Here is a 15,000-nt window from a genome sequence, read left to right on the forward strand (position 1 = left end):
AATGATGCGACCAATATTCAGTGAGAGTAAATGTCCCTGAGCCAGATGTATATGAGACATTTTTCATGATGGACAACTTGTCCAACGCAGGTGTAAGTAATTAACATTTAGTGGCGACATTCCATTAAATTGTTCCATGTAGTGCCAAGACATGGTTGATATATGCTGGCTTATTGGAGCACCAACATGGAATGAAGCCATCATCAATGTAGGAAGAAAAATGTGTATCTTCTATAAAATAATAAGCATGCAGATTGTGATCTTTCTTCATAAGGTGATGGCATTCATGCACCTTGTGGGGCTTAATTGCCAGGGAATGTTGTTATTGGATGATTACATTCAATGACAATGTTTGTTTGTTTGTTTAACGTCTAATGCAAAAACACTATGTTAAAAGCAGTCTTGGGAGGGTATTCCACTACAGATTACTGAATACATGCCCTAAGAGGTAATTTCTAAAATATTTCATTAGATTACCCAAATTAAGTAACATATTCTAAATACTAAATTACTTTTGGAATACTTCAAAATCAGCTTGCTGAGCTCATTTGCCTGGGTCTTATATTTCCATGCCAAAAACACATTTCTTACAGTGTCCTGGCTGTGGGTCTCCTCTGCCATTGATGTGTGGCAGGTGCACTGCACATGCACAAATTGTTGTTGCACTTTTAAAAAAAATCTGTTTATGGAAAATGCGTGCTTCATATGAATTTTAGAGCAAATAAACGAAAAACAAACCATAAGGGCATTTGAAGAGCACAGACCTTCGCCAAGGCCATGCCCTATCTCGCAATGTCACGAAAGCAAAAAATAATTTGTGTATCCACCCCGTGATTTAGATCCCCTCCAAAATGTAATTGGTTCTTCTTGGAAAATCGGGCCAATAAGTGACTGTTCATTATTTATTTCAGGGGCCACCGGAGTAGTTTTGGGATCTTTAGTCAAAATAGAGCTGACCCTCCCCTCACCAACAATACATTTTGGACGACCCTCCAAAATGATATGTAAAAAAGGGATGACCCTCTCCAACAATTAATTGATGCCTTCTGTATTGGTTTGCACTTGGCAAAGATGTACAGATGCCCATTGTTTTTTTACAGCCATGACATACATGGCTAAACCTCTGCATTCTCATCTTACGCATCACACTCCTCTGTTATGGTGGCCATTTCAGTAGAACATTGTTGTGGAAACATAATAAGCATGGAAACTAAATGCACACTTCCTGCATTACTGCATTACTTCAAATACTAAGTTACTCCTTTAGTAAACTAGTATTCACATGAAATAAAACAATAAAACATTGAGACCATTCAACAAAGCACACTGGGTAATAAGAAATTCAACACTGGTTGCTATGGACTCGTCACTAGGCTTCCTCAGTCATTGTATATTTTAGCATAGGTAAAGCTGCCAAAGCTGAACATTATCCAAAACTCCATTTCTCAGAGGAGCGTCAATTTGGGAGCTTGCATGCTACCACTCCTTCTTCTCAAATGTCTTGAAAAGCGTGTCGTTTGCACAATTTCACAAATAATCACAGGGACCGAAAGGATATTTGAGTCGGGTATGGCTGCAGCCTGGAGACCTCCCGTCTCATGCCCTCCCGGCTGGTGCTGTCCGCGAGTTTTGACTTTTCAAAATAAAAGCTTTCGTCTGGTCCGCTATGTTTTCGTACGGTGTTTTGGATGTTTTTGAACTAAACAGTACGGCAATCATGCTAATGAATAAAATTATTTTTTCAACAGGATGGAGCTAGCAAAGCAGTTTTGTGTTTATATGTGCGAGCAGGATTTATTCAGTTTGGGAAATCCCACGGACTCTAAAGCTGCAGCTCAAATTGTCTGGCTGACTAAACAAGGAGGGACCCATCTACTACCGATAGGGGCCAAGACTGAGAGAGCTACATGGAGCTACATGGATAAATATGCAACAAACAAGCCACTTTGTTGGCTTTGTTGCTGTTCTCATGAATACAAAAGTTGGGTGACCCTCCCCCCTACACTAAAAAAATTGGATGACCCTCCCATCAACAAAGAATAAAAAGACATGACCCTCCCCTATTTTCCTCCGGTGGGCCATTCCATAAATACCGAACGGTCCCTAAGTTTTCCATAATCCTGCTGACAAACAAGCCAACAAACCAAAAACACAACCTCCTTGGCTATGGTAATAAAGTAGTCTAATCCCTACAAGAGAACTATTTTATTTAAAGACATTAACTGTATTCAGAATACCACCAATTCAAACTGTTATTGTAACAAATCATATATTGTATTATAAAAACGTAATCCTGATACTTGTATTAAATGTATTACTGTAACTGTTAAGGTTAAGCAACAAAAACAACCAGTTAAGGTTAGAGAAAGATCATGGTTATAGTTAATAAAAACTAAACAAAAATTGTAGCTCTGTCTCCTTCATGAAAGTCTAAAATACTACACCACAACCTCCATAGCCTTACTTTCTGCCTTGCTTCATATAAGAAACACTACACCCGGCATTGGAACTGAAGGTTGACACTGTACGTAAACCATGAGGTGTGAAAGTGTTCAATATGAGCTTAATTTGAAGGGCAAAATTTGTTAGCAAAATGACCAAAATGCGTGCCCCTTGTTAACTTGCCATCTCCCCGCTCCATTCCCTAGTAGTAGAGAGAGTACAGGGTGCAAGTTAGAATATATGTGGGGGCCCTCCATGGCTCAGAAATATCAGTAGTCTAACTGTGCCGTGTATTGATAAATCCAAGGCACTGTCCGTGGTGCTGAAGTAGCAGATGGATTTGTAATTGCGATTTATCTGATAGATAAACTATATAGCTGGGGGGGTATTAAAAATATAGAACGACAAGTGTCGTTAATGGGGCCGTTCGCTGGTAACGGATGATCGAAACGAACCGTCCAACCTGTTAGAAATGAACAAATGGTCTACTGTCTACATGTATACATTTCAAATATAAAAGTAGAGTGATCTGGTAATTTCCCAAAGTGTATGTCTTTTTCACTGATAGTTATTTAGAGCTGATGAGTGTTTGAAGAGAACTGATTGAAGAGCTGTTTGTTCCCATCATTGAGATAATGTACCATGCTAACATTCGCTAATTAAACACAAAACACAATGTACTGCTGAGGCTGAGTGGAATGTAATTTGTTTCATCAATATTTGGTCATAAAATAAAGTACTGACAAAATGTAATTTGGGGACATTACTTTTTGTACAAAATGTAAGTGCAATCCATCCAATAGTCAAGACATTTCACTCAAAAATATTAAGGTGACCTTCATACTGGTGCTAGAGGAAACCTCAGGGGATCACCAAAGTCATAAATATTTATCCTCTGGGGACCATGAATGTCCGTACAAAATTTCATGGTAATCCATTCAATAGTTCTTAAGATATGTCAGTCTGGACCAAAGTGGTGGACCGCACAAACAACCAACATTGCAATTAATATATATAATATATACTAGCATTGCTTAAATTACTTTTTTTATTGTATCATTTATTGTATGTATGTATGATATGCCACTTCATGACAAACATCTGTGCTCCTGCATTTTTGCATCAAAATACATACTGTACCTTCACTGTTGAAAGGTACACACTGTACAATAGACGTTGAAATATAAATGTAGTGTGTGATGGTATTTTACCAGAGTGTTTGACTGGTGTTTGTTCACTGACAGTTTCTTAAGAGCGGATGAGTGTTGATTGAAGAGCTGTTTGTTCCCTCATTGAGATGATGTATCTTTGAAAGCAGCTGTTGAAACAGTCTGAACTGTTACATTAACTCAGATATGTCATGACTGATATAAACACCAGAATGGTGTTCACCTTTACATTTTCAGAGTAAGAGAAATGCTGAACATTGTTGCTGTAATGTGAAGTGAGTACTTCAGTATGCTTGCCACCACTTGTCTTTCTACTGCATGTAAATAGTTATCTCATTTTTTTCCTATGCATTATCATCAAGGCTAAGATCTATATGATTCTCTGTGCTTGTTGGCTGCTGATTCTGCATTCTAACTGACTGCCAGACCTTTAACACAAGAGGTCTGACAGTGAATTTAGCCATGGGCTACAGAAGCCCAGATAGTGAAAGGTTAAATGCTACATTGTAAAAAAAAAAAAAAAAAAGAGCTAAAATTACTCTTGGCCTTGGAGATGGTCCAGTGGGGAAGGACGCTGACTGACAACCAAAATTACCCTTGGGCTAAGTTAGCCTTGGGGCAACCATGCAAATATCCAGGTGTTCTGTGCAACCTTAAATACACTTGGAGTCACGTATTCTGGCTATCGACACAGAACAACAGGCAGAAGTGTGACAATCAGCCTCCAACAGAGTGAAAACCTTTTTAATGAGACACACATATGATGCAGTGATAGTGTTTTAAGCCCCCAACGCCTCCTTCCAGGCAGCGCTGCGACCGTTGACTTCAAGGCACCTAACCCTAACCTTAACCTTAACCATAACCATAACCATTGCCTAATCCTAGTGCCTTCCAGGCAGCGCTGCCTGGAAGGAGACGTTGGGGGCTTAAAACACTGATAAACTAAGAGACAGGTCTACTCAATGCATGTTTGTTCATTCATATTAGATTTAATCCTTGTTGTCATTGTTTTTACAGAAGCTCCCATCTGCAACTGCAGCTGCATACACACATTACTGCAAAACAATAGAAATACCCAGAATTGCATTATGCCACTATCTATAAAGTTTACTCCACTTTCTCTCAGTCCTTTTGAGACTTTTAGCCTGTTCACCAAAGCCAGTGTCAGACCTTTGTTTAACCCAGGTCGAGTTGTGTCAAGAAGCCAAGTCGGATGATTCATGGCGACCCATTTTGATCGACCGCAATCACGGTTTTAACCTGTGTCACTGCGTCAGTCTGAAAAGCAAATTAGTGAGAGCTGAAGAAGTCAGTCAAACTCAGTACTCCACTGGGATAAATCTTATCCTTCATCCACACAAGTGTACACTTTGGATTTGGCTTAGTCAGCACTGTAACCATCTATAATGCTGCAAGAGGAAATCTAGGACGATCAATAGTTCTTGATAATATTATGGTTTTTAAGGTTTGTTGAATGACCCTGAAACTGCTAAACACTCCACATGAAGTAAATAATGGATGATCATGGACAACTAAACAATTATGAGTTTAATATTCAGACAGCAGACTCACGCTTATGGTTGTTCTTGCGCTGGAAGGGTAGTGTGTGTCGCTCCGAGTCTTCTTCCCCCTCTTCATCTGCCAGGTGTGTGTGAGTGTAATGGTAACTCAGCCCTGGGCGGTTCTTATAGCGCTTTCCACAGACTGTAACACACACACACACACACACACACACACACACACACACACACACACACACACACACACATACAGTGTATAAAACTAGTTTTCTGTATGTGCACGTTTAGCATAAAAGAGTAAGGAGAAACAGGGATAAAGAAATCATGTTTGACGCTCACTGTCACAGACGTAAGGCTTGTCTCTGTCTTCAATAGCAGCTGGCTCTTGTCTCTTTCTCATGCCCCCGACACCGTAGGCCTGCAGAGACCACACACACACACACATGTGCACACATAAACACACACACACGCGTGAGAACTCAGACAGCCACATGCAAAATTACACATGTACATAAGATACAAACAAAAAGTTTGAACTTCCACACAAGTCCTGCATGCACACACATCCTGTACATAATAAAAAGAGTGTAACAGCACAATCCTCACTTGTGTGTTTGAGTGTCTATACACACACACACATGCACAAACACACACAGACACACACACACACACACACACACGTTTGCATTCTAATCATCTGCTCTCAGTGTAAAGCTCCACTTCCAGCAGGAGGGGGCTGATGACACCTAGCAGGGGAGCAACTGCTCCAATTAGCAACCCTGGTGTCTGTGTGAGCATGTGTATGTGATGATTTTCAGAATACATTGTTAACACTTGATTATCTTCCCATAAGACGCCCAAAAAGACTGGAAAAATCTGATCTAATCAAAGTTGTAAAAAAAAAAAAAAAAGGTTGTCCCAGCATGATTTAAATCTCTGGATCTATTTGCATTTATTCTCCGTAATGACATATGACATTTTACAGACTCAGGATATGGATAAGTCAAACTCACTAAATAAAATACAATAAATTATATCTATCATAACCTCAGACTGGGAATTGCCAAAGTGCCATTTCTGTAGATGCAATTAGACTAGTACAATTTCTTTATGTATTTATTGGTATGAAAGCTTTAGTTTAATCCTTGTAATATTCATTTGACACCAGGAGGATAACTTATGGGCTGTCATTTTATAGTATAGTGTAATCATCAGAACTTTTATTGCTCTGTGTCTTACAGACAGGATACTAAACTTTCACATCACAGTTTGCAGACTTGCTTCCCTAGTTTCACTCTTATATACTGACAGCCTTACTTTGTGGCTTGTTAGTTCAGTATAAAAAAAAAAAGTTCAGGAAAAAAGAGAAATGATTCATGAAATGTCATTGATGTCTTACCCGTGCTTTGGTACGGTTCTTGCGCTTTGGTACGTCTTCCTCCATCTCGTCCACCTCCAGCTCATGAGGGAAATCCCCGACCAGCAGTTTCTACGGATGAGACACACAGAGAGAGAGAAAGAAAGAGAAAGAGAGAGAGAGAGAGAGACAGAGAGAGATGGAATGTCAGACAGGTTAGTAAGTTTCCTTTCCTTACCTTTACTTTGACTCTCTTTTCTTTCCTTTTCCCCTCAACAATCTCAGTCTTTACTTGCTTTCGCCCTGCTCCGCATGGACCCATGGGTGGTCAAATTGGTGAAATTGCACGTCATCCTGCTGGTTTTGCGATTATTCACATAATCCCAGTGCAGGAAACAACCAAGCAGAACCATTACCACTACATATAACCAAATGTGTTGCCATTTTATTGCAATGAATGATTCAATTTAAGACTTCCTCAAATAAAGGGGTATACCATGCAAGTTATTATTGCACTTCTATTAGTTAGGGGATTCACAAGGGGTACATTAAGAATAATAATCATGGGTCAAGCTTCAAAAACACTGAGCCTTCATTTCCCATAATACGTGAAATTCTGATCTCTGATACTGAGTCATAAAAATCTGACAAAGATAAGCAGTAAGGGAAGAGTTAAGCGTGCACATGGAGCTATGACGGGGCAGTTTTGAAGTAATGCCTGGCCTGGTGAGTCCCGAGCTGGGCTGGAGTCAGAGGAAACCCTGGAATATAGGCCCTAAATACTTCTCTATCTCTCAATGGGCCACTGTGAGGGTCATTCAGTCAACTGCTGATTGATTAGCTGTTCATCTGAGTTCGAGAGCAACTGCCTCAAGCTGGTGAAATACTCCAGCCAGATGGGCATGAAGTTTTTGCTCAGAAGTTACAATACTGAGTGCAACATGCTGTATAGAGGATGACAAAGAGGAAGAGGTGGACAATCACACAACACAAGCATGCACACACACACACACACACACACACACACACACACACACACACACACTCGGTGCCAGGAGGGAGTTGTCAGAGCCGCGGGAGCCCGTGTCACCGCCAAAACACACACTCCGAGAGAGACAAAGGCAGAGACTGACAAAGAAACACAAACACAGAGGGTAATACAGACAGATGAAAAGAGACAGACAGCCTGACATAGAACAAGACACAGAGAACAACAAAGTACAGAAGAGAGAGAGAGAGAAAATGAGAGAGGGAAGAAAGAGAAACAAGAGTCTCACCTGACACTCGCTCATTGGCTCTTCCTCCTTGGTTTCTACCTTCTTGTCCAGGGTTTCCCCGGCGAGCAGTGACTCCAACACAGGACCATCTGGGATACCCCCCTCCTTCTTTAGAGAAGCCTCGTAGTCTAGAGAATGAGACAATTACAGAAATCAGAAAACAGCAGAGATTTCACATTCATGCTGACATGCTCAGTTGAGCTGACAGTGCCCAGAGGAAACACGATTTCACAAGGACTTCAGCTTCTGCAGTACAAACACTGAAGTGATCTTCTGCAATTTGTCTAAAATATCACACAATTGTGTATTGCTTGTGGGAAGTGTCCACAATTTCTCTACAGATGTTTTCTCTTCATATAACCACTTGCTATATAGTGTTTAACTAAAAACTATGAATATACATAAAACTTTTTTTAAAATTGTGATACAAAGACAAAGCTCAGAAATGACACAAAGCCATGAGCCATTAAGTTGTATTTTAAAGGTAGAAAAAAAGTGGAGGTGGGGATATTTTCTGACCTCTTAAAATTAGAGGAGCAAGATACATCTTAACCCCAGCTCGCTAGTGGGCCAAGTATTACAAAAGCACAATAAGCAGCCAAACATTGCTCAAACCCACTGAACTTCATTTTAAATTCCCAATTTTCAAAAACCACAAATTGCTGAATTTCAGGGAACTACATGTTAATATATAATATTATATATATATATATATATATATATATATATATATATATATATATATATATTAATAATATAGCTTCAATGATAGCTGTACAAGCAAATACAGAATACACAACATATGTGATACTGTCAGACGATGTGGAATAAAGATAAGACCTTCCCAGCAATAATTTACAATTAGCAATATGCACCCAGTGGATACACAGATCTCACAATTTCGTTAATGGGAAAGGTTATCAAAATTGCTCCTTAATTACCGATCTTAAACTCGATCGGTACAAGCCGTGGGTCCTCCAGGATGTTTAGCCGTCTCTTCTTGCGCCAGCAGCGAGCAGGATATGTGTACAACTGACCTGGAGCATGACCTGAAACATAGAGAATACACAGCTCAGTTATAGGACACACTGCCATGATTCTTACATTAAGTAGTGTATGAACAAAAACTGGATTGGATAAATTGATGTCTACATGTAGGCACAGCAGGCAAGTTTGAGCTAAATGCTAACACATTTACAATTACATTTACTGTACAGATGATGGGACATTTGTTTTTCAGGTATTTTCAAATATTTGATCACCAACCAAATTTCATGGAAATTCATCCAATAGGTTGACTCTGAACCACTAATGTCAACCTGCAGGTGGCGCTATAGGGAGAGTCAGATTTTCATCCACTGGGGACCACGAATGTCTAAACAAAATGTTATCTTAATCCATCTAATAGTCTAGACTGTAGCATGGCTAAGAATATAAATGGCTGTGGTGTAAACAGTTGTCTGTACATGTTTCCAAACCAAAAAAGTTATATTATTTATTTATATGTGTTTTAAATATAAACTACTTTTTGTTGGTATTGTAAAATAATCAGCCATTAAACAATGTACCAAATAGAAATAAACCCTACATTTTAAACACATACAGAATGTTAATCAATTCATTTTTCAATTTAATTAATTACTATTCTGTGCAAATCAAGTTATGACTAAAAATTAACTAGCAAACAAAAGAATTGTACTGGCAGACACCAGGCAAAGCCCACAAACTGAAATCATCATGCAGAAGTGCACACACACACACACACACACACACACACACACAAGTGCATTCTCTCTGGAATAGTTGGTGCCAGCGGCGTATCATTGCCTACAGGGGTGTCTGATTCACTGCCAAAGTACACTGATGTTACAGAGAAAGAGAAAGCGATGAGAAAACACCCATTGGGGAAAGTATAAAAAAAAGTTTAGGTGTGAAAGGTAGGACGCCTGGAAAAGAGGGGGAGGAAATGAGAGAGAGGGTAGAGGAAGGAAAATGAGACAAAAACAAGCAGGGCAGAGGAAGGAAGGAAGCTGCGGGACAAATGACTGGAGAAAATCATTTGTGTAGCACAACAGCTGGTAAACAACGCACACACCGACAAAGAAGAGTGCTCTAAAGAGCTCATCAAGCTTTAGCAAGCTACTTGCCACTTTATTCAGACAAGGTATCAACACACACACCTCACATACAGAGAGACACACACCTGGTCCGCGGTGGTTCTTCTCCATCCAGATGTAGCAGTTGCTCTGGGCCACGCCGGTCTGGGAGTCCAGGAAGGGGAGACGCATGGAGCGCTCGGCGCACAGACGGGCATTGTAGCTGCGACAGTGTTCAATGGCCTCCTTATAGAACTCCTCACCAAGACTGAGAGAGAAGAGAGAGTTGAAGAAGAGGAGGGAGAATAGAAAGAAGGAGGGTGTGAGGGGGTCAAAGGTGAAGGACGAAGATGGAGTACAGTCCAACATTAGCAGGGGAAAAGGATGCCAAAACCACGGCATGCTTTTGTGTGTGTTTACATGTGAGTCAAAAGAGGGACTGGTGTCATGGACTGGTTTGTGTGTGTGTGTGTGTGTGTGTGTGTGTGTGTGTGTGTGTGTGTGTGTGTGTGTGTGTGTGTGTGTGTGTGTGTGTGCATGTAGGCACAGTCCTATTAACCTGGGTCACAGCAGATGAGCTGGCAACTACACACTGTAAAAACCACACACAGTCGCACACATGCAGTACAGTAAAACATTTTTCAATGTGAGGACAATGTATGCACTGTATCTTCTCACCTGTACAAGTGTGAGTTTGATTAACATTCAGTGTAATATTCTTCTCTTTGGTCCTCCTTCCCTCCCTCCCTCTTCCCTCCCATCCCTCATCCCCCATCTTACCTGTTCTTGATGACTGCACCTCCAGATTGCCTGTAGGGAGAAGACGAAGAAAAAAAACAAAAGATGTGTGGTGAGTCACTCCTCCACTCCACCCTCCCTCCCTCTCCACTTCTCAGTCTTTTACCAAATCTTTTCTGCACTCTCTTGCTCTTGTTTCTCTTTTTTCAGATTTTTTGTTGTTGTTGCATGTTTAACTTCACACTCTGCCCATCTCTCGCTACAGTTCTTTTTTGGTTAATTCCCATCTTTCTTTCGCACTTCTCTCTTTTCTCTGTGTCTCTCTCCTGTTAATCACTCCTCTCTAGTGTCTTCCTGCTGAGTGCAGACAAGGTCACTTTGCTATACAGACGGTAGATACAGGACAGACAAAAATTCAGCTACACATGCACAAAGCTACAGTGCTGGCAAACAGCAACCTCACAAAAACAGTGCAGTGCAGCTAATTTAGCCTTGTCAGACTCTCGATGAACAGTAAAAACAAAGGTCAAAACCGAACAGCAGAAACAGCGATATTGTCCTTTTTATTCTACACATTCTTCTTCCCTGTCAAAACCTGGTGCCTACATTACCCACAATGCAACTCCACTCACGACAGTTCTAATGTTACTAGCGGCTAATGTTACCTTGAGCCTCTAGCGGCTGAGGAGCGTTATACAGAGAGCTGGTAAGCTCACTTCTTTCTAGTCCACCCCCCCAAATTCTTTTCATTTTCAGCTTATAGTCTTCAGCCCCAACTAATGCTGACTCAAGTAAAATCACTTGAGGATGTTTATCAGACTTCACACAGATCCCTCCAGAGCCACAAAAGGCTTGTTCCAATCTCTAACACCTGTAAACACACTTTGAGTTCCCCATTAAATAGGCTGCACCTATCCCCTGATGAAGGCCACAAGCCGAAAAACCATGAACCATAAAGTTGTTGTTAATACTAAAAGTTTCGCTGGAATTTTAGTCTTTTAAAAAACAGGCTATATCTAAAAGAATGTAGCAAACAATGACAGAAAAGAAAATGTATGGTTTACAATTTCAAAATCAAATCAAAACACTTTGTATGCATTATGTGCCAAACCATGTAAAGATTGAATTAAATGTTTTGCAATAATTCAAAATTGCAAACTTGTGCTGATGATGCTGTCATGATGCAAGTAATCCAGGAGTTAAATAAACTGCCCCAAAACATTTTTTTTTATGATTGCATATTAGCACTATCCAGGCTGCTATCTGCACCAAATCTAATCAGTTCCTTCTTGGCCCAAGGCTTAAATTTGTACCACATTTGTTAAATTGTTTTTGAGATATCTGCTAAGTAACAGACAAAAAGCAAACAAAATCACTGGACTGAAAGCCTCCTTAGCTGAGGTACTTATTGAAATCTGCCACAACAACACACTACAACACACTTTAAACGTACAAACAGAGCCGTCAATCATCCTTGAGTAGAATAAAAGTAAAATTAGGCTTGAATTAAAAAACACACTTTACACTACACTTAGTACACTTTAATATCCTTAAATTTGATTAAAGCTATTTTTTTCAAATAAAGAAAGGTGCTGAAAGAACCTCTTGTAAAAAAAACTGTCCTGGTTGGAAATAAGGACAGTCCCAGCTGACATTGTTGGGGAGTAACTAGTTACATGTTACATGTAATTTAGAGTGACATGTAACTGTAACACTGTAAGTGACAAGTATATGTAAATTTTTTCTGAAACTGTGTAATTTTTCATCTGATGATCATAAATGACTTGTAACAGGAAACGAGATAAGTTACAGTAACTGCAAGCAGACATATTAAATAAAGAAGGGAAGACATGGCTACCTTCCGGGTTAGGGTTACTTCTTATTTGTACTGAAGACGTATTTTAGCACCATATTTTGCTTGGTGCATAATGCTGTGATATATATATATATATATATATATTTATGATTTTAAATCTGTGACCTCAGAATGATCACATATTAAAAAGAGGAGCTGAAGTCTGACTTTGTGGTGGCTGTTCTTTAAAATGACATTTTTATAATCTTAATTCATGTGATGAAGGATTTTAAAAGGGGTTTGACAGTAGTCAGTGTTGAGTACTGCTGTAAGGTTAACATTGCCAGGTTTAAACATTTTAAATTGGTTAACAGTTGAAAAAAAATCATTGAAATAGTTACACTACAAGTGAGAAGCGAACTTGAGGACAAACAATTACAGGTTCAAAGGGCTTGAAACAGGTTTAATATCCTGTGTGTGATGCTATGCACCTATAACCCCATCAAGGAAAGGATTAACAGAAACATAGTGTTGGCCAATCGGAGGTGGTTGTGCCAGACTCCCGCCTTTGGCTGAGTCTCTATCTAATCTGTCAGAGGGAGAGCAGGAGATGGTTGTGAAGTTTAACATTGGTAGTCCCCAGAGAAGAAGTTGGTCATTTCATGGTGAAGATTAGAACCCAAATTGAAATTTAAGCAACTAAAATTACTGAATGTTAGAACATTGTGTCAAATTGGTCGTTTACTGTGACTTATAAAGTGTCAGGTTTAATTCCATCATAGCGTTAATAGTGTCAAAAAACGTTAGCTGACGTTGTTCAGTAACTAGCTCAGAGATTATTGGCTAATAATATTACTGATTTAGCGGGGTGGGGGGTTAACACATTTGCAAGGTACTGTATCCGTGTCACATTCTCATCAGGGGCTGAGCCCCCCTAAAGGTCTGATCCTAGAATCGCCCCTGGTAACATGTAATCGGTAACCTATTACATTTCCAAAGTAACCTTCCCAACACTGCCAGCAGATGCTGGTGAGGTATGACAGCTTGTGTAGGAATCTTCAAAACCTCCTAAACCAGTTCTGCAACCTTGTGGGCCATCGCAGGACGTGTGACATTTAAAGGATGTGATCGGGGTGTCAATATGTGAGGCATGCTGTGCTCATGTCTGTTAATGTGTCATTGGGAATGGGCTGCTCGACTTCTGCTGAAGAGAATGTGTTTCTGTGCAGCTCAGCACCGGCATTCGACTGGGCGTACCAACTGTTTGCATATAAATAGTCATAAGAAGGGGGATTAAACACTCACACACACTGAGAGGTGCTCAAAGTAAAACAATAAAAATAAAAAATAAAAACACAGGTCCAGAAAGCCTTACATGTTGCTTTTGTAAATAGTAAGAGGGAAATGGTGAATAAAAAACTAGTCTCCACTAGTAACCGAACTGAAATACCAGAGAGAAGGAAAAACGACACCATTCAAAATGTAAAACAGCTCACCGCTGCCCCCCCCCCACCCACACACTCCCCATTCGCCTCCCCACTCAGTACCCCTCTCACTTCAAAACCGTTCTCTTCCATCCCTCCATCACCTCCATCCCTCTCTCCTCTGCTGCCTTCAGAGGAGAATAAGTCGGTCCCCTCTCGATAATAAGTTGACAGCTGTAGAAAATGGCTTCTTTCAATTTGGGTGCTCCCAATCTCATTACATTGTGATAGGAGAGCTGCATGACTGTTTGCCTGTTTGGAGGCTCATACGGGAGAAGAGCTGAGGCACTCGAAGTGGAGCCTGAGAGGGAGTTACGCAGTTACAAGTTGGGAGAAGACACTTGAAAAATGAGAGAAGGGGGAATGAGGCAGGCAGAGGAGAGAAAATGAGAAAGAGTAAAGTGACATTCACTGAGGGAGAGGCAAACATGCAGGGAGGGAAGGGGTGAGAAGAGAAAGGGACAAAAAGTAAGACAGAGAGGATGGACACAGAAAGAACAAAGTAGAGCGCTCTGCAGTAACAGAGCAGGATGACCTGTAAAAAGACGTGGCTCACTGATAACACTTCATCTTTTAGCTCTCGTCGTTTAAAAGAGGGCTGCAGGCACATTTTTCCCTTCATTCATGTGAATGAATGTGAACATACAGTGTATATATATATATATATATATATATATATATATATATATATAAAAGTGAGGGGGGTGGCAACAGCGGAAAGAGCGTGATCAGCGAACATTCCCTCAAATGCTGTCTCTCATTGTGCTGGCCAGCTTGCTAAGTAGAATAGTAAGAGCTGAATATAGCAAAGAAACAAAATTATTCTCAATTCAGCACGTTACTCTGACCGTGTGGAACCCAGAAAGTGATTTCTGAGTTCTGCTGAGTTCATCAGTAGCCAAAATGTAAAAATTAAAGCATTACCTAAATGCTGGTGAATTGTACATGTGGCAGCATAGCTCTTGATTCCACTATCATGTCTGTACGGCAAATATGAAGGTACAGCCAGGAGACTGTTAGCTTAACTTAGCAGAAAGTCTCAAAACGCAGGGAAAAAGCTACCCTAGCTTTGTGCAAAAGTAACGGAATAATCAGCTTACCAGCACCTCTAAAGCTCAGTAA

At 40.2% G+C, this 15,000-nt stretch overlaps 1 protein-coding gene across 2 annotated transcripts in view; it reads right to left on the bottom strand.

Moving 5' to 3' along the window:
- dpf1 (D4, zinc and double PHD fingers family 1) overlaps positions 1-15,000 on the bottom strand; it is a 44,883-nt gene that overhangs the window by 21,504 nt on the left and 8,379 nt on the right. Inside the window, exons 2-8 of one of the 2 annotated variants that reach the window (XM_036001093.1) lie at positions 10,642-10,671; positions 9,969-10,129; positions 8,803-8,814; positions 7,766-7,893; positions 6,531-6,620; positions 5,471-5,549; positions 5,184-5,315 (exon numbers count right to left, since the gene is read on the bottom strand). In XM_036001093.1, coding sequence (XP_035856986.1) covers positions 5,184-5,315; positions 5,471-5,549; positions 6,531-6,620; positions 7,766-7,893; positions 8,803-8,814; positions 9,969-10,129; positions 10,642-10,671 — 632 coding nt within the window. Of the gene's footprint in view, positions 1-5,183; positions 5,316-5,470; positions 5,550-6,530; positions 6,621-7,765; positions 7,894-8,706; positions 8,815-9,968; positions 10,130-10,641; positions 10,672-15,000 lie in introns of both variants that reach the window. The other variant, XM_031283770.2, reaches the window with a different exon arrangement.

This window comes from Sander lucioperca, chromosome 5 (assembly GCF_008315115.2).
Source record: "Sander lucioperca isolate FBNREF2018 chromosome 5, SLUC_FBN_1.2, whole genome shotgun sequence".
NCBI lineage: Eukaryota > Metazoa > Chordata > Actinopteri > Perciformes > Percidae > Sander > Sander lucioperca.